Here is a 27500-nt window from a genome sequence, read left to right as displayed (position 1 = left end):
CTCTCTGTCGTGCTGCTATTCCACGGTAGCGACCTTCTCGCCGAACGTTAACCCTTACGTAAATACCTGCTGCATACCTAACACTCTGTACTTAGTGTCCTAATGAACTAGTATACAGGTAAATATCCCGTCAGTGCACACGTGTTGTTGTTGTATATTCTATTCTACAGTGACAATAAAGAGTAGAGTTGAATCTGATCCAGTCACCCCAGCCATCCCATCCCATCCCATCCCATCCCATCTCCACAGCCTCCCCTAGGACACTAGGTCTGATGCTCCAGCACTTTGCTGCAGCTGTTTATCTTAGTTTAGCTGTGTGTGTGTGTGTGTGTGTGTGTGTGTGTGTGTGTGTGTGTGTGTGTGTGTGTGTTTGTGCGTGTGCGTGTGCGCGTGTGCGTGTGCGTGTGTGTGTGTGTGTGTGTGTGTGTATGTGTGTACATGTGTGTGTGTGTGCCATCTTGTTCCGTGTGTGCACTAATGCCCATCAGTCAGACAGTCTCATTATCACTGTGTGTACTTGCTTGCATACTAAGTGAGGAAGACAGACAAAGACAAGCTGGGGGAGGGAGAGAGTTGGGGGAGAAGGAGTGGCTCAAAGCGGGAAAGATGTGTGTCAGAAAGAGTGTGCGATAAAAAGAGTACGAGAGAGAGAGAAAGATAAAAAGAGATGAAGAGAGAGAGAGAGAGAGAGAGAGGAGAGAGGAGAGAAACTAACTCCAGACTCATTAATTGTGAAATGTGCTCTGACCTGGCGCTTCACACAGGTCTTTCTCTCTTTTCTCCCCCATTTTTTCTCCTCTCTCTCTCTCTCTCTCTCCCTTTTGGAAGGCTCACATCCGCATGTTGTCTCGAAATACTCTCGGCCAGCATTAAGCGCTGTCTTCTGAACTTCTACATGTTCATGCCATTCTCAAAGTGCCATTACTGTCCACATGTATTATCACGAAGATAAAACCTTCTTATGCATGCAGTGTTTCCATCAAATCATGCCGCTTGTTTCTCACCATCAATTCTCCTGACATTTTATCTCTGGTTCTGTTTTTTCTTCTGTTGTGTTTGTAGCTGAGGCAGCAGCTGCTGTGTGCCAAGGTGAGACTGCTGCAGCCCCCTTATCCCTGTAACATACAGCAGTGTTTCTCAACTGGTGGGTCGCGACCCAAAAGTGGGTCGCGGATCGTCATGGGTGGGTCGCAGAGCCGTGGTGTAAGAAAAAAATCGTAATTCATTGATCAGAATGTTTATCCGAGATAGTAGCTACTAGCGTGCAACCAGTCATTCGAGTGTCGCTAAAAATAATTGGGTTGCGACCAAATGAGAGTGGAAAATGGTGGGTCCCAACTTAAGACTGTTCCATTTGAGAACCACTGACATACAGTACAGTATACCATCCTCCTCCCACATCTGTTGGTCTCATACTGTACTACAAAACTGGTTCGGGAGTAAACCAGCTGAAGTTAAGAGGTAAATCGTCCAATAGAAGAGCCTGGAGTCCTCATTTTCTTACAAAATTAGAACTTCAGGCTCTTCTATTAGATGATTTACCTGAACCAGCTTTATAGTATAGGTCAATGTTGGTCTCATACTAGCCAGCGAGTGAGGAGGAAGAGAAGAAGAGAGGACTGGAGACTGCAGAGCCAAATCCCCCATAGTCACTGCTACTAGCCCACTGGTCAAGGCATGCATTACTGGTGTACAGGAGTTTTTTCCCCTTAATTAACAAAGCAAGCATACTAAACAAATCAACAGGAACAAAACAGACATATTAATAGACACAATCTCCAAAGATGAGTAAGTAAGTAAGTAAGTAAGTAAGTAAGTCAGTCAGTCAGTCAGTAAAAATATAATCTGGAAATTAAGAACCTTAAAGAGAAATGTAAAAAAATAACATTAGAGAAAAAAAGATAATAGGCTTCACAACCCCAGACAAACCTCATCCCTCTAAAAACATTAATGAGTCCCAAACCTGAACAAATCTGTTATATTTCCCCTTAACCATGTACGTCAATTTTGCTCTGAAGCATTGAAGCTGAGTTTAAGCTTAAAAAAATTGGTAAGTGTTGCGAAAGATTAGAGTTCAAGTTCAAGGCTGGAAGAGAAGCAAGTGACACTGTGCAAAGTGGTATTTGATGATAAAGACGCATTTCGAACTTTGAGACAGAGAGTAGGAAGAGATACTGTATATTCATATGTGAATTAAGGCAGGTTATTGAATACTTTTGGTAATATATGTAGTATAAGTGCCATCCCATTCTCAATCCATACAGTTCAATATGATGTTGGCCCACCTTTTGCAGCTATTACAGCTTGAACTCTTTTGGGGAGGCTATCCACGAGGGAAAGGAGTGTATGTATAGAATTTTTTAACCATTCTTCAAAAGCACATGGGAGAGGTCACACACTGATGTAGGCCCAGAAGGCCTGGCTCTCAGTCTCCACTCTAATTCATCCCAAAGATGTTGTACAGCCTAGGGGTCAGATTAGGACTCTGTGCAGGCTAGTCAAGTTCATCCATACCATACTCTGTCATCCATGTCTTTATAGACCTTGCTGTGTGCACTAGGGCATTGTCATGTTGGAAGAGGAAGAGGCCCGCTCCAAACTGTTCCCACAAGGTTGGGAGCATGGAATTGTCAAAAATGTTTTGGTATCCTGAAGCTGTAATACGTAGCTGCAAAAGGTGCACAGACATCATATTGAAACCTATGGTTTAGGAATGGGATGGTATTTAAGTTCATATGTGAGTCAATTCATTAGTGAATACTTTTGGCAATATAGAGTGCATTCCTATATGTGGACTCCCTTCCTCCACTTGTGCTTGTGGCCTCACGTTTTGCTGACCGCACATCCGTGGAGAAAACAATTACGTTTCCCTGCTGTCAGCCTTGCCACAACAACTTTTGGGAGACTATTCTTCATTCAGCATCCAGTTTGCAAATGAGAAAATGACTTCATAATTGAGCTTTTGCGAGATATTGAAATACAATGCTGTTGTCAGTGTGGTTCGAGGCCACATGCACAAGTGAAGGATGCAAGTCTGCATATTGGAATGCACACATAGTGTAGGTCCAGGAGCAGGTTGGGAGCCTTTCTCTGCCAGTGAACTGCACCCTGAATCCTTAACCAGGCTGAACTTAGCAACTACGCCTTAGTTTAGTGCTGTGAGATGTTTTTTAGATAACCGGCCTCGACTCCCTCCTCCTCAGGACTTCCTCGTTCACCAAACTCACAAACGCACGTACGCACGCACACACGCACACACGCACGCACACACACACACACACACACACACACACACACACACACGATAAGATGACACTCGCCTTTTAATGATTTAATGGCTTTCCGTGATGGAGCATAAAAAACACCTTCATCTTCGCTCTTAAGTGTGTTTTCACGGAATGCGCCAAGCATCACTCTCGTACGAGCAGACGCACCTGTGAGAGATCAGCCAAGGGGTGAGGAGGAAAAAAAATAAACAGGGCACACATTAGAGGAAGCATCTCTTGGAATTAAGTGTATGTGTGTGTGTGTGTGTGTGTGTGTGTGTGTGTGTGTGTGTGTGTGTGTGTGTGTGTGTGTGTGTGTGTGTGTGCGTGTGCGTGTGCGTGTGAGAGAGACAGAGAGAGAGATAGAAAGAGAGAGTGTGAGAGAGACAGAGAGAGAGAGAGCAGGAGGGTGAGGGGAAGAGGCTGAGACAGAAAGCTGCAGAGTGAAAGAGGGAGTGAAGGAGACCTGGAGGAGGAGGATGGTGTTGGAGAAAAGGGAGCAGGAGGAGGAGTGCAAGGAGAGGAAGAGCGATAGCATACGGCGCTGGGAAAGCAAACAAGCTGGCCGTTTAATGAGAGGTACCTCTAGGAGGCGAGCAGTGCAGAGCAAAGACGACCAGGCAACCAGGGCCACGATCACTCAGCTGCCTAATGACGTGCAGCCGAGGAGGGGCAAGACGCCGACACAACAGCACTGCCATTAGGCCACCACTAGCCTCTCCATCCCCCACACTATCCCCCTCTCTCCTCCTCTCTCCTCCTCTCCCCACACTACCCGTCTCTCCTGCACCCACACTACCCCCTCTCCCCCACACAACACCCTTTCTCCGCCTTCTCCACCCTCCACCACCTCCACCACCCCCCTCTCCTCTCCTCACTCTACCCCCACACTATCCCCTCTCTCCCCCCAAAATCAGCAGCAGCCATCCAACCTGAGTGAGGTGGGGTGGAATGGAGCATGGTGAGGTAGTGATATGTTGAGCCACTATTAAGCCTAGACACCCCCCCCCCATCCTCCTCTCTCCACCACAGCAGTCAGCCAGCCAGCCATCCAGCCTTGGTGGGGTGCCTGGGATGGGATAGGGTGTGTTGTGGGTGTGTGATGTGGTTGTGGGGTCTTTAGCTTTTTTTTCTATCTCGGCTGAGGGCTGAAAAATGAACGTTAGCTCAAGACAAAGTCGCGTGAAGGTCGCGGTGCGGGGCCTGGGCGATGGGAACGAGCTGGCTCCTAACTGCCGGCTAGCACGGCCTGAGGAGGAGTGAAGAGAGGGGTGGAGGAGGGGGCAACATTTGGCAGCGGATAGAGAAATAAGGAGGAGAGGTGGAGGAATAGGAGGAGGAGAGGAGAGGAGGATGAATGGGGAGGAATGAGAAGGAATGGGGGGGGAGGAGAGGAGGGGGAATGAGTCTGGAAGGAGGAGGGTTAGGCAGAGTTGATAAATATACAAACGACACGCAAAATGAAATAGAGCAGCAGGGGGAAGGGAGAGCGGAAAAGAGAGATGGAGAATGAGGGGAAGAGAGTGTAAGACAGAGAGAGAGATGGAGATGGGAGTGAAGAGAGTGGAGGAAGAAAAAGAAAAGAAGGGAGGGAGGAAGAGATGGAGAAGGAAAGGGAGAGAGTGCAGAGAGATGGAGATGAGAGTGAATAGAGCAAGGCAGAGAGGGGGGGGGTGAGATTGAGATGAGAGAGGAAGATGGAGATGAGAGAGAAGAGATTGCAGAGAGAAGGGAGGGAGAGATAGAGAAGGGAGTGAGAGTGTGGAGGGTGGGAAGCAAGGGAAGGAGGGATGGTCTGAGAAAACAGCAGCAGAGGGTCTCTTCATTTCACTGTGTGTGGTATCAGGACCAGAGGAGAAATCTGTCGTATCCTGTGTGTGTATTACATGTGTGTAAGTCTGTAAATTGTCTGTATGTGTGTGTGTGTGTGGGAGAGTGTTGTGTAATTGTTTGTATTGGGTGAGACGAGGCGGTGGGGGGCTTGGAATGTAGAGGAAGAGAGATTTCTGCAGCAATCTGATAAGTCCCACTGGAACAGAACAGCACGTCTTGTGGTTCTGTGCATGTGTCTGTGTGTTCGTGTGTGTGTCCATGTCTGTGTCTACTTTGTGTGTGTGTGTGTGTGTGTGTGTACGTGTGTGTGTATGTGTTTGGTGTGTGTGTGTGTGTGTGTGTGTGTGTACGTGTGTGTGTGTGCGTGTGTGTGTGTGTGTGTGTGTGTGCGTGTGGTAGTTAGTGATGGAAGCCTTTCCTGTTTTTGTGCTGCTCAGGAAGGAAGCCTGGTGGCGTGGGAGGTGTGGGTGTCAGTGGAGGAGGAGGAGGAGGTGGAGGAGGAGGTCACTCCAGGCTGCTGGTGAGCGACTGGTCTGAGGAGCACGTGGCCTCCTGGCTGGAGGAGGAGGGGCTGGGGGAGCTGCTCACCACCTTCAGGACACACAACATGGACGGCCCAGAGCTGCTGGCCCTCACCAGGGACACGCTGGCCAACGAGCTACACGTCGGTGAGGACGCCTCCAATATACTGTATAGCAAATGGCATTCTTGGCAGATCACCTACACTGTAGACCTACTATCCTGTAGCCTACACAATGACAGTGACACTTAAGTGAAATATTTCTACAAATATTATAATATAATATATTATAATGTAATATAATATAATATAATATAATATAATATAATATAATATAATATAATATAATATAATGACAGCCTATTATATTAGGCAAATATTATAGTCAAGTCAAGTCAAGTCAAGTTTATTGTCAATTTCTTTACATGCACTGGTCATACAAAGAATTTGAAATTGCGTTTCTTGCTCTCCCATGCAGACATAGACTAATCTAGGTAAGGACATAGACAGTATAGACATAGACAGTACTCATACATGGACATAGACAGTATGGACGTAGACATTGCTCATACAGACATTTAAAGTGCAAGACTGGACAACAGAAGACTTGTAGAGAACATACATTAAGAGGAGGTATTTTGTTGTTCTTTTTCCTAAAAGTCCTTTTATAGCGTTCTGACATAGTAATAGTAGCATTTGAAGAAATAAATAATTAAAAAAGGTTTTTATTTAAATACACCAGCAGCAGTATGTGTGTGTGTGTGTTTGTATGTGTTTTGTGTGCGTGTGTGTGTGTGTGTGTGTGTGTGTGTGTGTGTGTGTGTGTGTGTGTGTGTGTGTGTGTGTGTGTGTGTGTGTGTGTGTGTGTGTGTGTGTGTGTGTGTTTAGTGCAGGTAGAAAGTGCGGTCACGGTGTGCGTCTGTGTGTGTGTACCTGTGTATGTGTGTGTGTGTGTGTGTGTGTGTGTGTATGTGTGTGAGTATGAGTTGTGTGTCAGTGTGTGTATGTTTGGGTTTAGTGCAGAAAGTGCAGTGTGCTTGTGTGTGTGTGTGTGTGTGTGTGTGTGTGTGTGTGTGTGTGTGTGTGTGTGTGTGTGTGTGTGTGTGTGTGTGTGTGTGTGTGTGTGTGTGTGTGTGTGTGTGTGTGTGTGTGTGTGTGTGTGTGCATGTGTATGTTTTGAGTTAGTGCAGGTTGAAAGTTCAGTCACAGATGTAGTAGTGCAGGTGGAGTGTTCAGTCGCAGATATGGTGGTATGATGGTTAAGAAAATTATAGCTAGTAAAGAGGCCAAATGGCTAGTGAGTCAGGGAAACCACTAGCCAAAATGGCTGGTGGTAAGCAAAAAAGTTTGTCACCCGTTCCGACAGCAATGCTCTGCCACCACTGTTTTCAATACCACCACCACCCACACTGCGGATGTCGGCTGCCCATTAGCTACTGGCACTCACCAAGGACACGCTGGCCAACGAGCTGCACACAGGTGAGGAGGGCTGTCAGGGGAGGTTGTTAGTGTCAGGGCAGGGTAGGGGGACGTGTCAGCATGGGTCGAGTCCACACTCAGAGGAACTTGAGGGCAAATTGGCGGTAGGGTCCAGTCATGTGCTCCAAAGTACTACCATTTATAACTGCAATATTTACCTCAGAGGATAAAATGTGTACTGTAAATAAATCATTGATGCGGACATGATGTGAATTAACCAAAATGTGATCACATCACTGCTCAGCACCTGCATGACACGCAACATTGACAGCCCTCAATTTAATTCAATTTTAATTTATTAGGGACCATGTACAATTAAACACATTGCATTGTACCAGAGTTAGCTCCAGGCTATTTTAAATCTGCAGTCCCTGGAAGGGCATAAACCATAAAACATTATGAACATACACATACACAGCAATACACTGAGCTGCTGGCACGCAACAACATCAGGAAGGAGGGCTGGGGACAGAGCAAGGGTCCAATCAGTGATGGCCAACCTGAATTCATTTGTTTACATTCCAGTGCCAAATATTCCAAATAACCTGGGTTTACCTGGTTGGATTACCTGGTCATTTGGGATATGTGGCTCTGGTTTTGTAAAACGAATGAATCCAGGGCAGGGCTGGGGAACCGTTTTCGTTCAAGGGCCACTTCAAATTTTATAAAGTCCTCCAAGGGCTATACTATAAACACAAACCAGGATTTCTCCCTGTACTTTAGGCCTACATTATGTAAAGGCAGCCGTCTTTTCCACAGACCCCACCTTCGCTAGGTCACCTGATAATATAACTTAATTGTACTACACATATAGCTTCTAAGATTTCTTTATGAAACATGTCATATTTGAATGTGAAATGTGGAACTACATAACGTTAAAATTATATCGGGGGACGCAAACGCCCCTCGATGCATAGTTTCCCGTTAGGGCGTTAGGGAGCCCTGGGTGGGCGTTGAGAGGGATACAGCTGAGAGGGCGGATGCTCAGTTGCCATTGGGGGCATTCGTTTTTACTGCTTTATATTTTAATAATAACAGGGTCATTGACAGGCTTATGGTGAGGTAAAGGGGGGCGTTTGTTCAAAAAAGGTTGAGAACCACAGGCCTACAGGTTCACTCTCCAGAGACAACTACATCCCTCTCATTCTCACATCAGAGTTAGAACTGAAGAAGTTTCAATGGAAGAGACAAACTTGCCAACAAACTCTATTGACTTCCTGGCTGTCATTGTGTAAACTTGTAGCCACCTGGAATTTGGATGGCAGGGAGAAGGGATGATCAAAATGATTTTATGCGCGTTTGTGCTTAAATGTTGTCCTCGGTAGCACTGTCTCTGAGTCTTTCTCGTCTAACCTGTAGAGGGTCGAAGAAGTGGCATCCAGCAGAGTGCCTGTAGCCATAAATGTAATTAGAGTTTGCCTCGCTCCTCAAAAACTCATTCCCAAACACACCTTTCAAGTTTCTGATTTAGATGTGGCGCGATGTCAGCTCGCCAAGGACGACGAACAGACTGCGTGTAAGCGATCGAGTGTTTTCTGCCTCTGCAGCGTGAGGGCTTTGATTTAGTGAAACCAATAGAGCGCAGTTGCGTGGAGAGAGTCAGAAAGAGAGAGAGAGAGAGAGAGAGAGAGAGAGAGAGAGAGAGAGAGAGAGAGAGAGAGAGAGAGAGAGAGAGAGAGAGAGAGAGAAGTGTTCTCTGTTTTCACGTCTGTAGCGCAGTATTTTTCAAGGTATGTGCAGCAGACACTGCTTTATAAATCAGCTTACAAGTTGTGTTTCTTGTCAGAGGCGGCTACGTATCAATCCTCAGAGGAGAGGAGGCCTCTCTCTCTTTCTCTCTCTTGTGCCGCTTGCATCAAATAAATAAGATTCTGGCCGTGTGCCAGCATGAAATATTCATAAAGACCCGAGGGAGAGGGGAGAGAGAGAGAGAGAGGGATAGAGAGAGAGAGAGAGAGAGAGAGAGAAAGAGAAGAAACCCAATATGTGAGAGGAACCCAACATGTGCGTTGTCATTCACCGGTGCCGTGCCGTGTCGGTCGGTGGCTGGTGGTGTGCAAAGAGTTCCAAATGTGCAGCATAGGATTGTGGGTAAACACAGCACCATTGGAATCAGCAATCACTGCTGCAGATGTTGGAGAGACGGCTCTCTCCCGTCGAGCAGGACGGAAGAGGTACTGCACCACTAGTCAGCTGATCAGGGTGAATGGCTCTCGCACTCCCCTCTGTCTCACACACACACACACACACACACACACACACACACACACACACACACACACACACACACACACACACACACACACACACACACACACACACACACACGTATGGTTTTTGCCTGTTACTTCGGGTTGGACTGCAAAACAGCTTGCAAGTGAAAACTGACTCAAGCTGATTACATTTTCTTGATGGTGGAGGTCTGCACTCTTCCAGTGCTCTTGTTACTCTCTAGGTCCTTTTCCAATGCCCGTTTTCTACCCGGTACAGCTCGACACGGCATGACTAGGCCGGAATGTATTGTTTTTCCATTGTCGAGGTACGGTACAGCTCGAAATCCAGCCCTCGTTTTTTCAGCCGACTGAAGCAAGCTGAGCGGGTTCTGTCGCTGCTTGCTACCCAGAATGCTGTGCATCAGCTCGCCTGTACCGGTGAATCAAAAAACAATCATGGCGGCTACCCGATCAACTACCTTAGACTTCTCATTAGTTTGACACTTAACTTTCATATTAAAATCAAAGGCAGAAATCAACATTGCTTTATCCAAGTATGATGTCGCTCAAAGTGTGTATAGCCTAGAACCGATAGATTAGATATCTGTCGGTCTTACGTTACTCAACTAAACTAACCTACGTAAATAATGCTACGTGACAACGCCAAAAATGTAAGTCCAACCATACTCCTGGTAACAGACTCAACAACACCACTGAGCTCGACACCACTCAGCTGGACACCACTCAGCACGACACGGCTGGGTTGTATGTGGAAAAGTGCCTTTCGAGTCCCCCTGTTACTATTAATAGCAACTTGCCCCAATAGATGGATGGACAGACAGATGGATGGGATCAGGATTCCCCTCTTTGGCCCGTTGAGTGTTTTAGCTGTCACTGCAGCCAGTGCCGGGAGAGTACTTAGCCCCTTGCACCTCCGGTCAGCGTTGTTTGGATTTTTGATTAGGGCAGGTTTAGCCTGGCAACACACACACACACACACATACACACACACACTGCATCACCCAATCACCGCTCAAACACATTTCCTCTCCTCTCCCACCACCCCACCCCACCCCACCTCCACCATCGCCATCACTCCATCCACCCCTCCGTCTCTCTCTCCCCATCCATCCCTCCATCTCGTTAGACTGTGGGCCACTCTGCGCCTCTGGGGACTGGCAGGCATTTGCTAATTAATTAAATTTACTGAGACGGTGAAGTCATCATAACCTGGTGGTGTGGACGTGATGCTGCTCCTCACCAGCACAGCTGTGTGCACCCCCCCCCCCCCCCCCCGGCTCTCTCATCACTCAGCCTGTCTCTCTCTCTCTACGTGTATGTGCGTGTGTGTGTGTGTGTGTGAGAGAGAGAGAAGGTGAGAGAAAGAGAGAGAAAGAGAAAGAGAGCGAGAGAGTAAAGGAGAGAGAGAGAGAGAAAGAGAGTGTGTAAAGGAGAGAGAGAGTAACAGAGAGAGAGAGTAACAGAGAGAGAGAGAGAGAGAGAGAGTGTAAAGGAGAGAGAGAGAGAGAGTAAAGGAGAGAGAGAGAGAGAGAGAGAGATAGAGAGAGAGAGTAAAGGAGAGCGAGGTGAGTGTCTGCTGCCAGCTGAATACTGATGAGGTCCTCTCCTCTCCTCTCCTCACCGCACTCCTAATGAAAGAGTGTGGAGAGCTGGGCAGAAGTGGTTTGATTGAAAAGATCATTCGCACTTCTGAAAGCGCAGCCTTTGTTTGCCTAACCCCCCTCTCAACCCCCCACCACCTCAAACACACGGACACGCGCGCATACACACACGGGCATGCGCATGCACGTATGCGTGCGCGTGCACATGCACACGCACACGCACACGACACGCACACCCTCCCTTCCCTAACCCTTGTCACGAATCTGGCTCCATCATCCACCATGGCGATGGGAAGCCTGGTCAGAATGAGCCCTGTCCAGCCCAGCCAGCCTCCCTGCGGAGAGGACCTAAGGGAAGCCATCCGTCAGGGCATTATCTGGACAAACAGACGCATTTCCCAGCTTTACGATTACATATTATAGGTATATATTTATATCCGGTCTCATCGCCTTGCCAGTCACGACTCCCACGCGGAGAGACTTGCTGCGCCACACCTGCGCCATCCAGCCAGCCAGGGTCGCTAATAGCTTTGGCCAGGCACGGGACAAAACCAGCTTAAAGGGCCCCTGACCCAAGACATATAATGTAATAACGACCCAATTCTAGGCTCCCTTTTTCCCTGGGTCCAGGACAACTGTCCCCTTTGTCCCCACTGTTGGCTTCCCGCAGCCAGCCAGTGCTATTTGCACACGCTGGGCACTTTAATACAGGTAACTCCCTTGGTGTGTTTCAAGAGAAAACACAACCTCCTCCTTCAAGCCCCCCTCTTTGCTTTTGCCTGAAATATTTACTCCACTCTATCTGGCATTAAGCTGCTTGATTGAATGTGTTCTGCCGAGCCGCCCCACCTGTATGCTCAGAGTCTGGTCTTATATATTAAATGGTGTTCTCCTGAGAGGCCAGTTTGTCCTCTGGTGGAGACAGGGTGAGACAGGGAAGGGACACTGGGCCTATTACAGGGTTATTGCAGGTGGAGAGGAGAGGGTAGAGGAGGGGAGGGGGGAGAGGAGAGGAGAGATGAGGAGATGAAAGGAGAGGAGAGGAGAGGTGAGGAGAAGAGGGGAGAGGAGAGGAGTCTCTGGGGTGACATTCATGTGTGTGCCTCCACAAAGCGGCGCTTGTGAATCATCCCGACTGCCGTCTGCCTGCGAGGATGAATGTTGATTCCGATGCAGAGAAACCACTGGAGACAAATGCAGCATGTTGCTCTCTACCGTACCACACCTGACACGCCATACGATAAGCGCCCCTGTGACATTGAGTATGACCTTTGTCATTGTTCAAGACATTTTTTTTTTAACCTTCGTCTGTAAAGATTCTCATTCATTCAGGTCATTTTATCCACAGTTGATTTGGAAGCAACTATGTTTCTTCTTGGAGCTTTCATTCTTCATCCAATATACTGTATCATGTATACACAGTATATACAGTGAGAGTAACAAGTATTTGATCCCTGACTGATTTTGTTGGTTTGCGTTCTAATAAAGACATGATCAGCCTATAATTGTTATGGTAGGTGTATCAAAAAGAAAATCCAGAAAAAACTCTCCATGTTAGAATAAAGCTACCATCTATTGAGGTCCCACTTTCTTACTTAAAATGGTTTGACAGAGTAGTTAAGTACATTTACTTGGAATGGCAAGAAACCAAGGTTGCATCTGAATACATTTTGGAGGCCCATGGGTGGGATGTTCATGTGTTTGTGTAGAACGTTGAAAACAATAAAAATGGTCAGTCACAAAAAGAATACAACCCCCATTAAAGTGACTGACCATGTCAATTAGTGGGCAAACCAACAAAAGCAGCAAGGGATCAAATACTTATTACTCTCACTGTATAAACCCATCTCCAAAAGAGTTGTCGCCTATCCATCTGTTTGGAATAATAGCTAATAGCCTGACTTTCAATTAATCACTTGGCTTCAGAAGTCACTCATATAAAAGCTACAACCCTCCCGAATGAAAATGTATGTACAAAAATAAATTTCATGCACCAAAGAAAGATTGACCCTTTATTGAAGACAGACAGGGCAGATTTTCACAAGACAAAAGTTTTGTCGCCTATCGAACATACATGTAATGTGAAAATGAGCAGATAAGTCACTTCAAAACACGTCAAATACGCAGATCAGTTGTCATACCTAATCACTGAATCACGATAGGCGATAGGCGACAAAACTTTTGTCTTGTGAAAATCTGCCCTGTCTGTGTTCATTAAAGGGTCAATCTTTCTTTGGTGCATGACAATTATTTTTGTACATACATTTTTATTCAGGAGGGTTGTAGCTTTCATATGAGTGACTTCTGAAGCCAAGTGATTAATTGAAAGTCAGGTTATTAGCTGTTATTCCAAACAGATGGATAGGTGACAACTCTTTTGGAGACGGGTGTACTTGTATATCTCCGTTCCTTCATGAGCTATACTGTATATCTTTTTTGGAGAGGATTTGTTCTCCATCCATTCTTATCTCTTTACTTTTCTCTGTTTGTCAGAGTCTGTGGGTCTTCGTGGTAAGGTGTTGCGTAAGGTGGAGGAGCTGAGGGCATCTCTGGTGGGTTCTGCTGCCCCAGATGAGTTCCTCTGCCCCATCACCCAGGAGCTCATGAAGGACCCCGTCATCGCAGCAGGTCAGCCAACACACAGCACAAGTACTCTGTATATTATATGTCAAAAGTATTCACTAACATGCCTTGACTCACATTCGACCGTAACCCGTTAAGACAGTGTTATACATTTACTGTAACCAGAACAGCAATGACAAAGCCATAGTGGCATTACTAAAGGTCCTGTTTTATTTTATAGTAGTGTAGCACGATGGTAGTTGACTTTTCAATGACTATTACAGCATTCCCACTGGTGGAACAGCCTGCATTATGGGGCTCCATCCCATTCCTAACCCATAGGCTTCAACATGATGTGGGTCCACAGCTATTACAGCTATTACAGTTGTTTGCAGCTATTACAGCTTCAACCCTTTTGGGTGTGTGTTTATGGGCATTTTGGAGGTCACACACTGATGTTGGTCCAGAAGGCCTGGCTCTCAGTCTCCGTTTTAATTCATCTCAAAGATGAATCAACCCTATTGGGTTAAGGTCAGGACTCAGGTTCATCCATTCTCTGTCATCCATGTCTTTATAGACCTTGCTGTGTGCACTAGGGCAGTGGTTCCCAACCTATGGGTCGGGACCCCCCTTATGGGTCGCCAAAGATCCACAGGGGGTCGCGGAGCCCTCTTGATTTTAAGGGGTTTCGTTTTAAATATATATAGCCCATGTTGAATAAAAGACAAAGCATTTAACTAACAAATGCATAGAAGCAACAAATTGTAAGTGCTACATTAAACATTTATTCTATATTTGACCAAAGACGAATTGAGGAATAAAATAACTAAAAGAAGTTTTCGCAGGAAACGGAGGGCATCTTGTGACTCCGTCTCGTGCGGGCGCTCGCGTGGTTGGGTCACCAAAGCTTACAATAGTAAAAACATGGGTCCCTTAAGAAAAAGGTTGGGAACCACTGCACTAGGGCATTGTCATGTTGGAAGAGGAAGAGGCCCGCTCCAAACTGTTCCCACAAGGTTGGGAGCATGGAATTGTCCAACATGTTTTGGTGTGCTGAAGCTGTAATTCATAGCTGCAAAAGGTGACCTGACATAATATTGACCCTATGGGCAAGGAATGGGATGGTATTTAAGTTCATATGCGAGTCAAGAATGGTCAGCTAATACTTTCGGCAATATAGTGTACTTGTATTTGATATCATTAAACACAAAATGGCACTGGTGGGAATAATGTGTTGCAAACTATTGCAGTGTTTTGAAGGAGATACAGTACCAACACACATACACTAGGTAGTTTCTTTTGAAGTGCTGGTCACTGCATGCTCATGTCTCCAAGAATTTCAGAAAATGACACACTGCAAGGGATGCCAGTGATTTTTTGAGCACAATATTTCTGCCTGAGGTCTTTTCTTCATGTCTCCATGTCTCAGGCCAAAATGTGTTGATAATTAACTGGCACTGGTAGGATGAGAGGATGGTACATTTCAGTAGTTTGAAGACATGGCCACTCAGAACAGCAAACTGCTTTGTGTGCTCGCTAAAATGATATTGTAGCAGTCTTGGAGGATTGGACAGCATAGAGTGTTTGATATACATGTTTTACAGATGAATGTAGAGGGAAAAACACTCATCTTGATTGATACAAAGCATCTCGTTTCATTTTATCCGTCTGCCAGCATCAAGAACACATTATCGTCATGCACCTTGTGTAATTTGATTCACAGTATTCACTATTTACTCATGTCCTCTGTCAGACATAACTATCATGAAAACATTTCAGTGGCAATATTCATTTCCAGTCATACCTACTAGGCTGCATGTACGGTGTATATTGGTAGATGGCATTATGGATTGCAGCTAGTGGAAATGGTGACACTCAACAAAGTAACATGTAGAGAAACAACATCAACGGGCTAATTTACTGTAAAAATTCACAGCATGACAGCGTGCTGCTGGCTGGGGTGCAGGATCCATAGGCTACATGTAGTGATGCATGTGGATGAGGTGTTGTCTGATCTTATTAATGACTCCCTACACTAGTCCCCTGCCTGGGTGTCAGATTCACTGTATGTTGCAACATGTTATCAGTCGTTGGCGGAAAAAAAACCCCACTTAGGATCTTGTCAGCGTGGTGAAACATCATATTACATTACACTTGGCTGTTGCTTTTATCCAAAGCGATTTGCCGGTAGTTATTACAGGGTATAGGTTACAGTGTCTTGCCCTGTGTGGGGTTAGGTGCAATTCAGCCATGGATGAAGATGAACTTGCAACCTTCTGATCCAATCCAAAGGCCAAGTACCTAACGATTAGCCTACGGTAAATAAATGGATAGAAAAGCAATGAGCAATGCAATGACTAGCACCTCAGATGGGTTGGCTATTACTACAATGTTTTTTAAATTACATACAAATTTTTATTTTTTGACATGCAGTATCCCTGTCCAAATGTGTACAGTCTGAGGACAATTGACAAGAAGACAACTCTGTGTGTGTGTGTGTGTGTGTGTGTGTGTGTGTGTGTGTGTGTGTGTGTGTGTGTGTGTGTGTGTGTGTGTGTCCTTGTTGTCTTGGTGGACAGATGGCTTCTCGTATGAGCGGGAGGCGATTGAGGGCTGGATCGGGTCCAAGAAGCGCAGCAGCCCCATGACCAACCTGCCCCTGCACACCACGATGCTGACCCCCAACAGGATGCTGAAAATGGCCATCGCACGCTGGAGAGCCACCCAGTGACACCCAGAGCCGCCCAGTGACCTTCAGAGCCACCCAGGGACCCCGAGCAACACACAGCACAGAGAGGGGGTTAGAGGATTTAGTGGCATGTGGCATGCGAAAGTAGCATGCCAAAGGAAGGCTATATTGACCATGTGCGGTCACGTGACTAGTCTTGGTCATGCTAGGCTACTACCGCCATGTTTGTAATGTCGAACTGTGCCAATACCAAAACTCATTCCTACCTGTCAGTGAACAATGTGTGTCCACCAAACTATTAACATGCCTAACTGTGCCTATACCAAAACTCATTCCTAACCTTACCTGTCAGTGAATGTGTTTTCAACCAACCTAAAACATAGCATGCCACTTGCACATGCCACTGAATCATCTAACCCCCTACTGACAGCGCAGCACACACACTGCCTGCTGCCACCATGGAATGAACCCCATTACTGTGTCTCAAATGGCACACTTAAAGCACATGTAAATACAAGCACGAGAAGCTGTGTGATATACATATATTTTGTCAAGCTAATGCTATACTTGCCCATCACTTCCAGTAAGAGCGTAGTGTATAGAGTCCAAACTTTCCCACGACACTATGCACGAAAGACCTCAGTGCACTGTGTACAGTATGTACTAGATGTCAGTGTACTGACACAAGTGTGCCATTTGAGACAGAGAACTTTAGTCAGCGAGCCCATAGACTGTCATGTAATGTCATCCAGAAACACACTGTGCCTGACACAATAAGTACTTCTGTGCAATGAAGAATAATTGGTCATTTTGGGGAAATATGTTTTTTTTTTTTCTGTCTGTTTAATTTTAGATTCTTTGTCATCAGGATGTATGGAGGGTATGGTTTAAAAAGCTGCTACTTCACATGGGGTGGCAGAACACAGCTGTACAGCTTTGCAATTAAATCCCTGAAGGTTGAAATGGAACGATCCATAATTGCGTGTATGATCGTATAAAAGGCTTTTAAGGCCCATTTCTCCAACAGCACACCACATGCTTGGGAAAAATGTACATTCCGCAATTTAGTGACACATTTTGAACCAGAGCCAATGAAATTGCTGACCTTAGAATAACCAGTAGTTTCTTTTTTTACCCACTGCTGTGTTCAACTTGAAAGTGTGTGACCAAGCTGTACTGTACATGTGCCATAGGCTTCCTGTAAACGGCAGTAAATAAAAGGCAGTAAATAAGGATTCGATTTTAAACGGTGGAATTTATTTCCCCTTGGTGAGTATGGCAGTAATGCACCACTACAGTATGTGATTACAGATAATAACAGCTCACAATACTGGGAACATGGCAACAATTGCAAGTAACATACATATTAAAATAGAACCGATGGCCCTCAACCCAATAGCCTTTTTTTGTAATTATAGTTTTTTTAAAACTCTTTTTTTTCTCTTTATAAACTGCAACTGTGGCATGCACGTTGAAACAAACAAACAAACAAAACAAAAAAAATCTTGATTAGAGCTTATTGTAAAATGTCTTAGTAGCTGTGCAAAAATAACTATATAAAATATATTGCTTTTACAATTACCAAGCCATAGGCGCTGTAAATAAATTAACCTAGACAGCAACAACAAGCGGATACAGAGAGGAACCGATCTTCTGAAACATTATAAGGGCAGCTTCATGTCATGTCATGTCATGTACAAACATACAAACAAATATGCTGTTTTTTTAAGAACCTCAAATGGCACCAACCCTCAAAACCAAAATAAAAAAAGAACTCAAAATACACATAATCTGAACAAGTCAATTATTACACAGACACAGGCCTTCACTTAAAAGAAGGGCAAAAAAATACATTATTGTTTTGCTATGTACACAGGGGTGAGGATGCATACCCTCTTACAAAAAAACACAGGAATGCCCGTCTCCAGTAACCTCTACTGTCCACCTGTTGTCCTTCTACTACAGCACCGCTCACAGAGCACATACACGCACACACACACACACACACACGTATTCACACGCCACACAAATACACACACACACACCGTACACTCACACACTCCTATACACACGGGTCAACCCCCACACCTGAATCGTATCTGTACATGTAGTGTAAGCACTCGACTCGAAGGCTTATGTTCATTAGTAAAGTGCCATCACTGTTTTAGTTAGGTGGTGGGGTGCGGCCCCACGTCTGTGCTTAGGGCAACAGGCCTGACATACAAGTCCACCTGACCCTTTACCCTCTCTTCATGACCTATCCCAAATACTTCAGCACTGTACAGACCTGCGGAGAACAGGGAGCAACTCCAAAACTGAACAAAAAGAAAAGAAAAATAATAAGAAAAGAAAAGTGAACAAGAAAAAAAATCAGGTGTTACTCTAGGTTTTTTCTTCCTTGTTTGAAGAAAGTCTCCCTTGGGAAAATAACATGGGGGACTTTGAATAACTGCACTTCTGAAATACATCCTCCTACGTACAGTACTTTTCATTTGACGCTGTGTGTCTGTGTGGAGCCTGTGATCTTTAAGTGCTCGGCAGGCAAGCTGAACATTTTCCCTGCATGGGAGCACACGGCCCATTAGCAGGAGGGGTGATATAAACGTTTGCAAAGTCAACTTTTGCCAACAACTGACAATTAAACACAGTAATAAAACTCACCCAGCCACTCAACCGTAAACTGTGTTCTAAATTTACAGCTGTTATATTTTACCACAAGGAAGCGAAAACTTAGTTGCCTAGTTGTCACTTATTCTTTAGAAACTGTATGATAGCCATTTGCTAATAGCTAACAATGGTAACAACAGACAGCCCTAGTTCCCCTAACTACTGGTGACATCCACAGCTTTGCTCAGTTCAACCTCCTCGCATGACTGAATGATGACCGGATCCACTGAAAGGCAGGTGGCAACTTTGTGTGTGGCAGGAGCATTTTAGAGTGATACATTGTTACCAGAAACTGGTCTAGAAGGTGGCATTAGTCAAAATCTTCATGTTATCATCCCACAGGGTAAAATGCGTCTTCAAAAAGGACAGACGAGTTCAGCTTCAGAGGTCAGTTTATCACTGATGATGTTGCACCACACTGAGATTTACAGACCAGAAGAAGTCAGAGAAGTTATGATGGCACAGTTCAGTTGTGCGTTTCCAAGTGCAGAGGAATGGGTCAGCTCAAAAGTGTCCAGCTTGGCCAAGTAAGAGCAAGCTTTCAGTCCTGTAACAGAAACCGAATGTGCCGAATTAGTCCAAAATCACAGCCGGTAGGTTAGGGCCGCCTCTGGTCCATTTCATTGAAAAAAGTTGTAACTACTGGCTTTGATGCCTACAATCAAAACAATATGCAAAGCTGATGTTTAAAAAAATGAGTAAAAATGAAAAATGTAACCTAAACAAAAAAACAAAAACCCAAACCCTGAAATAGCTCTGTTTGTGAGATTTGAAAGAACAAAAATACACACAAACTTCCAGTGGGCGAGAAGGGAGAAAAAAAAAGCCGTCTATACATTGGACTCGATAAAGGATCGCTTTGGCTTCATGGAGGCTACATGGAGGGCGGGGTTGTCTCGAGCCAGGCCAGACTGCTTGGTCTTGCTGTCCATATAGGCGGCATGCGATAGGGCCATAGCTGGCTTGGACTCCTTGTAACAGCTGGCCACCTGGCCAAAGCGCTCCGCAAACTCCTTGGCGTGCATGCCATTATGCATGCCCATGGATGATGAGGATGACGACGATGGGGCGCACAGGCTCTGAGGTGGAGGCCCTTTCAGCTGCTGCTGCTGCTCATGGTGGTGGTGGTGTTGGTGTTGGTGGAACAGGCTGCCTGGCTTGGAGTAGGGGATCTCCACGTTGACCGTCTGGAGCCCCAGGGCCGCCATGCTGTGGCTCACCAGCCCCTCGGAGGAGTGGCTCTGCCAGCTGCGTCCTGGGGGAGGGTGGCCTGGGTACTGCTGCTGCTGCGGTGGGGGAGGGGGAGGACCAGGAGCAGGCGGTAGCTGCTGCTGCTGGAAGCGAGCAGTCTTGTCCATGATGCCCATGAAGGGCCTGGGTTTGTACTCGGAGCCCGTGGGCAGCGGCTTGCTGGCCTTCTCCGAGGACGAGGAGGAGGAGGAGGTGGTGTTGGTGGCGGCGGTGGTCTTGGAGCGCACGTCGGGGCCCTGCAGCTTGCCGCTGTCGGAGAGGCTGCTGCTGGAGGCCAGGCTGCTGGTGGAGCTGGACACGCGCATGTTGCCGCCCTGGGAGCTGCAGCTGCCGCTGGTGGTGGACGTGGTCATGCCGCACGGCGACGGCTCCCTCAGCAGCTCCGGGGAAACGCCACCGCTACCGCCGCCGCCGCCAGTTGCTCCTCCCGACGACAGCGCGTCCAGGGAGTGGGCCGACAGCCTGTCTGGGCCTTTAGCGGCACCCGAGGCGTACAGCTGGGACGGAGGCAGAGCCTCGGAGTCACAGTGGTGCGAGGAGGAGGAGGCGGCAGCGAGGGAGAGCCGGTCGGCGTAGCTGGGTCCCGGCTCGTCCGCGGGGGGCATGAGGGGGCTGATGTCGATGCCCGGGCCGGGCTTCAGCGCGCTGGACATGTGGCGGCTGGGCAGCGGGCTGGACGGGGCGTACTGGGACCTCGGTGCCGCCCGGCCACCACCCGCCTGCAGAGAGTTCATATGCTGGTTGGTCTTGACTATCTGAGCCTGCTTGGTGGGCTGCACCAGAGGACCCTGCTGCTGCTGGGCTAGAGCCTCCCGCTGGAACTTGTGTCTGGTGGCGGGGGGCGAGGTGGAGGGAGGGGGCGGCGGCCGAGCCTCAGGTGCCCCCCTGTTGAGCGAGTAGGCGCTCTGCGCCCACACCTCCCCCCTCTTGTCTCCAGACGGGCTGTGGTCGTCGTCAGCATCGTTGTCCCGGCTGTGTTGGTGGTGGTGGTGGTGATGATGGTGGTGCACGTCCAGGCTGCGTCCCAGGCTGATGTCGGCCGTCCTGTCGTCATCGTCCTCGTGCTCGGCGTCCTCGTGCTCGGGGGCCTCGTGGTCCGAGTCGTGCCCCCCGCAGGCCCCCTGCTGCTGCTGCTTGGTCTGGGCGCGCTGCATCTGCTTGCACTCCTCCTCCACGCGGGCCAGCAGCCGCCGGATCTCCCGGTTGTTGGGGCACAGCTTGGTGGCCTCGTGCAGGTCGGCCAGCGCCGCCGCAAACTGCCTGCAGAGCAGAACGCGGAGAGAAGACAAGAGAGAGAGGAAGGAGAAGAAAACATGTTTATATTTAGTCATATTTATTTACAAGGAATGTAGTCGGAGAGATGGTGCAGGTCAGACGGACAGACAGAAGAGAACGGACAGACAGAGGACAGTGAGAGAGAGAGTATGCAAAGCAGAAGAGAAGAAAGAGAGGAATGGGAAGGAAACATACGAGATGCAAGATATTTATGGTCATGTACTCATGAATTAAAAAATCATAACCAATGAAGAGTTGTTTAAATTTATATTAAGAAGAAATGTAGTAGGAGAGAGAGAGAGAGAGAGAGAGAGAGAGAGAGAGAGGGAGAGAGAGCATGCAAAGCAGAAGAGAAGAAAGAGGACGAAATGAGGAAAAAAAACAAAGTTGTGAAGAAAATGGAGTAAGAGAGAGTGAAACAGAGAGAGAAAGAGAGTCAGAGAGAGAGTGCTAGAGTGAGCAAGCACAAAATGTTAAGCAGTAGGAGGTTAGTTGGCAGTGAAACTCCAGCAGCACCGTGGGCTCATTACTGGGGCTATAGTGGTAGCGGTAGCTGTGTGTGTGTGTGTGTGTGTGTGTGTGTGTGTGTGTGTGTGTGTGTGTGTGTGTGTGTGTGTGTGTGTGTGTGTGTGTGTGTGTGTGTGTGTGTGTGTGTGTGTGTGTGTGTGTGTGTGTGTGTGTGTGTGTGTGTGTGTGTGTGGGGAGTAGAATGAGAGTCTGGAGTCTCCGGCTGCGCCTGGTGCTTGGCGTTCTTACCTGCTGCTTCTCTTGGCTCTGGCCCGGGCATAATAGGCCTCGTAGGACTTCGGCTTCAGCTCCAGGGCCTTTGTAGCAAACTCCTCCGCCATCCCGAAATCCTGTGGGGAAGCAAAAAGAAAAGGAAAAAAAAAAACGTGAAAGAAAGTAAAGCTTTCGACGATTTTGGTTTGCGAATGAAACACACGAAAAAAAAATCAACCATGAAAAGAAAAAACATTCAGTCTCCCAGTCAGTCGCCCCATCCTCACCAACAATTTTTCATGCAGTTTTTTCCCCAGAAAAAGGGCTGATGCGTGTATGAAACGGCTGCTAACAAGGTTGTTATTTATGAGTCCTCGGCAGGCCATTTCCACGCGGTTTGCCCGCCGCCATTAACGCCTCAATCAGAGTCGCTCAACTGGACGGCTGCGCCGCCGCTCTAATTCATTTCAAAGCGCTAGGTGTTTTTAATTAATAGATTCAATCTGCTCCTCGGAGCTTTGAGCAGTTTTATTGCTTGTTTCATCAATCACGCTCATTTAAATGGAATTTGGCTGACTGCGAGTGTCATGGGACATCTAAAAAGCCAGTGCATTACTCTGAACTTTAGGGGGAGAAAAAAAAAGAAATCTATCTAAAGCGCACAGGTCATTCTTTTTAGTTTTGTTTGAATGAAGTCGGCACATTCTGTTTATTTTGCACATCTCTCTCCGCATTTTGTTAAATGCAATGGAATACAAATAGTTTTTCAGGGGGCTTCTTGCTGTTTAGGCACTAAGGCACTACTTGACTTGTTTTCTACCTCTTTGCCAACAGCATTTAAGAAAAAGCACAGACGCAGGCAGCATAGCAATGGGCTGCCTCTTGACAGGGATCCCGGGGCTGTGGAGAGAGGAGTTTGCTGTGAAGGCGGAAAGGGCTAAATGGGATGAAAGAAAAAAGGAAGTCGAGTCTCACGTTGGTTTTCCGGCGGCAGCGGGACAGGTTGAGGTACAGAGACACGCGCAGCTCCTTGAAGGCCTTCAAGTCGTCGCCATAGCCTTCACGAGGAAACTTCCTCAGAGCGTACTGATACCGCTGAGCAGCCTCCTTCATCTTCCCTTTCTGAGGGATGGATGGAGCCAGAGAGAGAGAGAGAGAGAGAGAGAGAGAGAGAGAGAGAGAGAGAGAGAGAGAGAGAGAGGAAAATAAAGGGATTGAAGAAGGGGGAAAGGGGAAAAAATATGTGTGAGACAAAAATAAATCACTGTGCAAAAAAACAGCTCCCACTAGCAAACGCGCGCGCGCACACACACACACACACACACACACACACACACACACACACACACACACACACACACACACACACACACACACACACACACACACACACACACACACACACACACACACACACAAATAAACACACTCACAAACACAGCCCTTGCTCATCCATCAATCTGTGTTCTACCTGAGTGGACTGTCCTTTCTGCCACTGGATTCAATCTTTAAATGTCAGGGATCAATCATGGCAGTCCTCGCCGTCATTCATCTTTGCTGCCTTTTATTGAGCGGCTAAGATGACAATCGTTTAAATTAAAGTTTGCTTTTAATCAAAGCCACCATGACTCAATTTGATGATAAGGGGGACAATTTGCCGGCTTGCAAAGTTGATCACAGCGATCCAAGACTACTTCTTCACGGCCAAACGGAGTGCCAAGATCAGACAAGGAAATAAAACGTCCTTTTCTGCGGTCTGCTTGACATATAATTGTTCCGAGTTCAAACAAGTACTGTGCCTGTCCCTCTGAAGCTGAAAGGGAATTTAATGTACCCGCAGATTGCACTACGAGTTATAGCTCACTGACAACCAAAACCCTCCACTGACGTAAAAGAATGGGAGGGAAGAAAAGAAACCGAAAAACTGATGTGAAAAATGGCCTTGCAGTTGCACTACACTGCTTCCTCTCTCCCTCCCTCGTCCAGCACAGCATTCCTCCCTTACTCAACTCCCTCACTCTTCATGGCACAAACACACGGTGGAATGCTTGCATGCTGCGTTTAGCGGTCATGGCACGAATAGACCAGACGCAACTTCAGCGACACCGGTGACGGAAGCAATTGATTTCGTATTGGGACGCTGGCGACAGAAGAGACAAACGGGATTTGGGCGACTAGAGGAACAGTGGGACCTCAGTGAATATTATGCAAATGAGCTATGATGCAGTTCGGCGACAGCAGCCACAGCCAATAGGAATGTCTGAATGCTTGCATTCTGCTTTTAACGGCCATACTCTGTCGCTTCTATCGCTCGTGTCGCTCTTGCTACACAGTCCCAGCGATTCTCTGTCACTAATTGTTGTCACCGCCAATGTGTTGGCTCAGTTATACTCTTGTCGCTTCTATCGCTCGTGTCTCTTGCTATGAACACAGTCCCGTGACTTGTTGCAGCTGGTGTGTTTGCAGGGTCATAGTACACGACAGCCCAGCTGGATGGTAGCCCTGCTACATCCAAAGCTGCTGTACTGTAATGCATGCTCCCTCCCTCCCTCCACTCCACCTTTCTTCAGGCACAGTACAATACAGCTAGTTTGTGTTCTCCTCACATTGTAGAGGCGGTAGCCATCCTTGATCAAAAGCACTGTACTCCTCCCTCCCTGCCAGCCTGCCTGCCTCACTCCTACTGTAGTGCAAAACACAAAGTATTCTGTGGCTGTTCAAAAAATGTTGAAAATTGTTTAGAAAGCCTGGGAATGTCCAGGATGAATTCCAGGGTCATGGTGGGAGTCAATGGAGTGAATGTGTTAATATAGTGCATGGCCAGGCCCAGCACGGTCCCCTCACCTTGTAGAGCATGTTGCCCTCCTCCATCAGCTTCTGCAGCAGGATAATGAGGATGTCAGGCTTGGACGTCGCCATGGCCCACGCAGCGTTTCCTGGGAAACCACCAGAGGAAGAGGAAGAAGAAGAAGAGAAGGAAAAAGAAGCCAGAGAAAGAGAGAGAGAGAGAGAGAGAGAGAGATAGAGATAGAGATAGAGATAGAGAGAGAGAAAGAGAGAGAGAACGAGAGAGAGAGAACGAGAGAGAGAGAGATCCCACAGGTTACTGGTGCGTCCAGCCGTAGCCTCAAGACGGGCCAAAAATGTTCTTGCTGTGAAATTGGTTATGGAGTAAAGTTACCTAAAGATTGTACCTGATCGATCATAAGGAGATGTTCGGTAGCCTTTTAGAGCGGGTGTTATTGACAGCAGTTAAGGAGAGAGAGAAATAGTGAGACAAAGAAAAAAGAGGCAGGAAGGAAACAAACAAAAGGAGACATGCAGAGAGACAAGAGAACAAGAGACTCTTTTTTTTTAGAGTCCAGGGAATATACAGGAGTGACATGCAGCCCCCATTCACCAGGAGGACAAACGCTGCCAAAAAAACTCAATACCTCGCTGGACTAAAAAGGAGAGATTATTGATTGATGACTCCGTGCCAGAATCAGGCATGCAGCTATCAATAATACGCCAGCTCTGCAGAGCAAGGCAGGCAGGCAAGGGAAGAGGAGCGGTCAGCCTATTCTCATAAGTGACCCAGATAATATCTTACAAACTGCCGCTCGCTACCTCCGGCAACCTGGGAATGTCATTTAAAGGCGTGCACGTCACATGCAGAGAATTTGCAGAAGAGGCAGAGACCACGCCAGAGAAGAACACGCGACACACTGACACACAGACACACACAGACAGACAGACAGACAAAGACACACACACACCTCAGAAAAAAAATGTGTTTTTAGCATCAGGTGACCAGTAAAAGTGGGTATTCTGCCTCACGGCTGCATGCCTCCACATTAGCATCTGAGCTCAGTGTTTGGGCCAATTAGGGAGCTCGGGTCTGGAGTGAAATCACGCTCTGCCCATTACACAGCATGAGGACTGACTGACTAGACCAGCCACAGCTCCTCCAGTCCAGGCCCACATGATCCAGCCACTACACCGCAGACGGGAATAGAATAACCCTCGCCATTCAACACGAGACTTTCTCCTTGTGTGTCATCTTGGGCCATGATTGGCGTTAGTGTGCCAGCTGAGGTTGCCTGCCTGCCTGCCTGATCATAACATGATTTAGCAACTCCAATGGCACCCTGAGTGGCACCTTTCCTGAATGGCATTGAAGGGCACGCTCTGCAAGTCGAACATCTGGCTTTTTGTGATAAGATGTCATGGTCCCCTTCAATAAAATCATTCATTTAATAATAATAATCATAATAATTGGGCTATAAAGCGTTGTCCATTCCTATGGCGATGCATCTTTATAATTAACCAACTGTGCTGTTAGGTAATGGCGCAAAAGGCAGGAGAATAAAATCTAAATGAAATGGGCTGCACCCCGTCCTCCCTGATCTTTATGGTAATTTTGTCATTTCTGCTCGATCATTAATGATGCCATCTGGATGGATGAAGATGCTTTTGTGGAGGGACAGGTGGCGATGCAAAATGAATGTGCCGCTTCTCTTATGGCACACGCATACGCTGCACAGTCTATTCTTTGGCATAAGCTGCCACTTTTAGCTGGCCTGTAATTACAGCTTCTATACTGATAAGTTGAACTCTTTTTTTGCAATACTTCAAGATCAGATGCGCATTTCAGCACAAAAGCAGGAAATCACGAGTTTATCAGTCAAAGACAGCATTTACGTCTTGATGATGTGCATTCCTGGATGGTCACTGAGTGTAAGGTACAGCTAGAAGCCTTCTTCACATTAGCAGAGACAACAAACGTGGCAAGCAAACTCTTCCATCAAACCTCACCACAACAACAGGAAGTGTGAAAGCCCACTCGCGCAACTCACACAGTGTCCTGATGCTTGAAAGCCTCTTGCAGAGCACAGATACAGTGCGTGGACAACAATGGCAAGTCCACATACAGCACAAACACCCATTCATCCACTTCCACAAACAATACAGCATGCAGTGCACTGGACTCTTCTGGTCCATTCATGTGCTGTGCGAAGTACCAAAAGCAGACATGGGAAGCACACCTTGTGGTATTTCCCACTGGGCAACTCGTAGAAAATATTGATACATGAGATGCCGAGAATGGAAAATATCTACTTCCCAGAGCACATGAGAGTCACATCACACCGGCCCCAGTCCCCATAGCCTATAGGCTGCAGCAGCAGCAGAGGAGAAGCAGGACCCTGCGGAGTGTCTCCTTACCGAGCTTGGCTCCTTTCTTCAGCAGGGTGACCACCACCGAGGTGTTTCTGCAGCCGATGGCCCGGTCCAGAGGCCTCATGCCACTGTAGTCCACATGCTCGATCACTGCCCCACGCTCCACCAGGAAATGCACCTGGGAGAATAGGGGGATGGGGGAGAGAGAGAGAGAGAGAGAGAGAGAGAGAGAGAGAGAGAGAG

The 27500-nt window shown here is 47.1% G+C and overlaps 1 protein-coding gene and 1 pseudogene across 2 annotated transcripts in view; one reads left to right on the top strand and one right to left on the bottom strand.

Annotated features, from left to right (window-relative positions):
- Window positions 1–16256, top strand: part of LOC134461251 (WD repeat, SAM and U-box domain-containing protein 1-like) — a 26548-nt pseudogene extending 10292 nt beyond the window's left edge.
- Window positions 16257–17408: 1152 nt separating this feature from the next.
- The window catches only part of tanc1b (tetratricopeptide repeat, ankyrin repeat and coiled-coil containing 1b), a 208350-nt gene continuing 198258 nt past the window's right edge, over window positions 17409–27500 (bottom strand). Inside the window, exons 23-27 of one of the 2 annotated variants that reach the window (XM_063214043.1) lie at window positions 27303–27435; window positions 24942–25033; window positions 23073–23219; window positions 22134–22234; window positions 17409–21362 (exon numbers count right to left, since the gene is read on the bottom strand). In XM_063214043.1, coding sequence (XP_063070113.1) covers window positions 19682–21362; window positions 22134–22234; window positions 23073–23219; window positions 24942–25033; window positions 27303–27435 — 2154 coding nt within the window. In that variant the 3' untranslated portion in view covers window positions 17409–19681. The remainder of the gene's footprint in view (window positions 21363–22133; window positions 22235–23072; window positions 23220–24941; window positions 25034–27302; window positions 27436–27500) is intronic. The other variant, XM_063214044.1, reaches the window with a different exon arrangement.

The sequence above is a fragment of the Engraulis encrasicolus genome, chromosome 13, assembly GCF_034702125.1.
Source record: "Engraulis encrasicolus isolate BLACKSEA-1 chromosome 13, IST_EnEncr_1.0, whole genome shotgun sequence".
Lineage (NCBI taxonomy): Eukaryota > Metazoa > Chordata > Actinopteri > Clupeiformes > Engraulidae > Engraulis > Engraulis encrasicolus.
The sequence above is the reverse complement of the archived record's forward strand: the minus strand, read 5'-3'. Positions and strand labels throughout refer to the sequence as shown.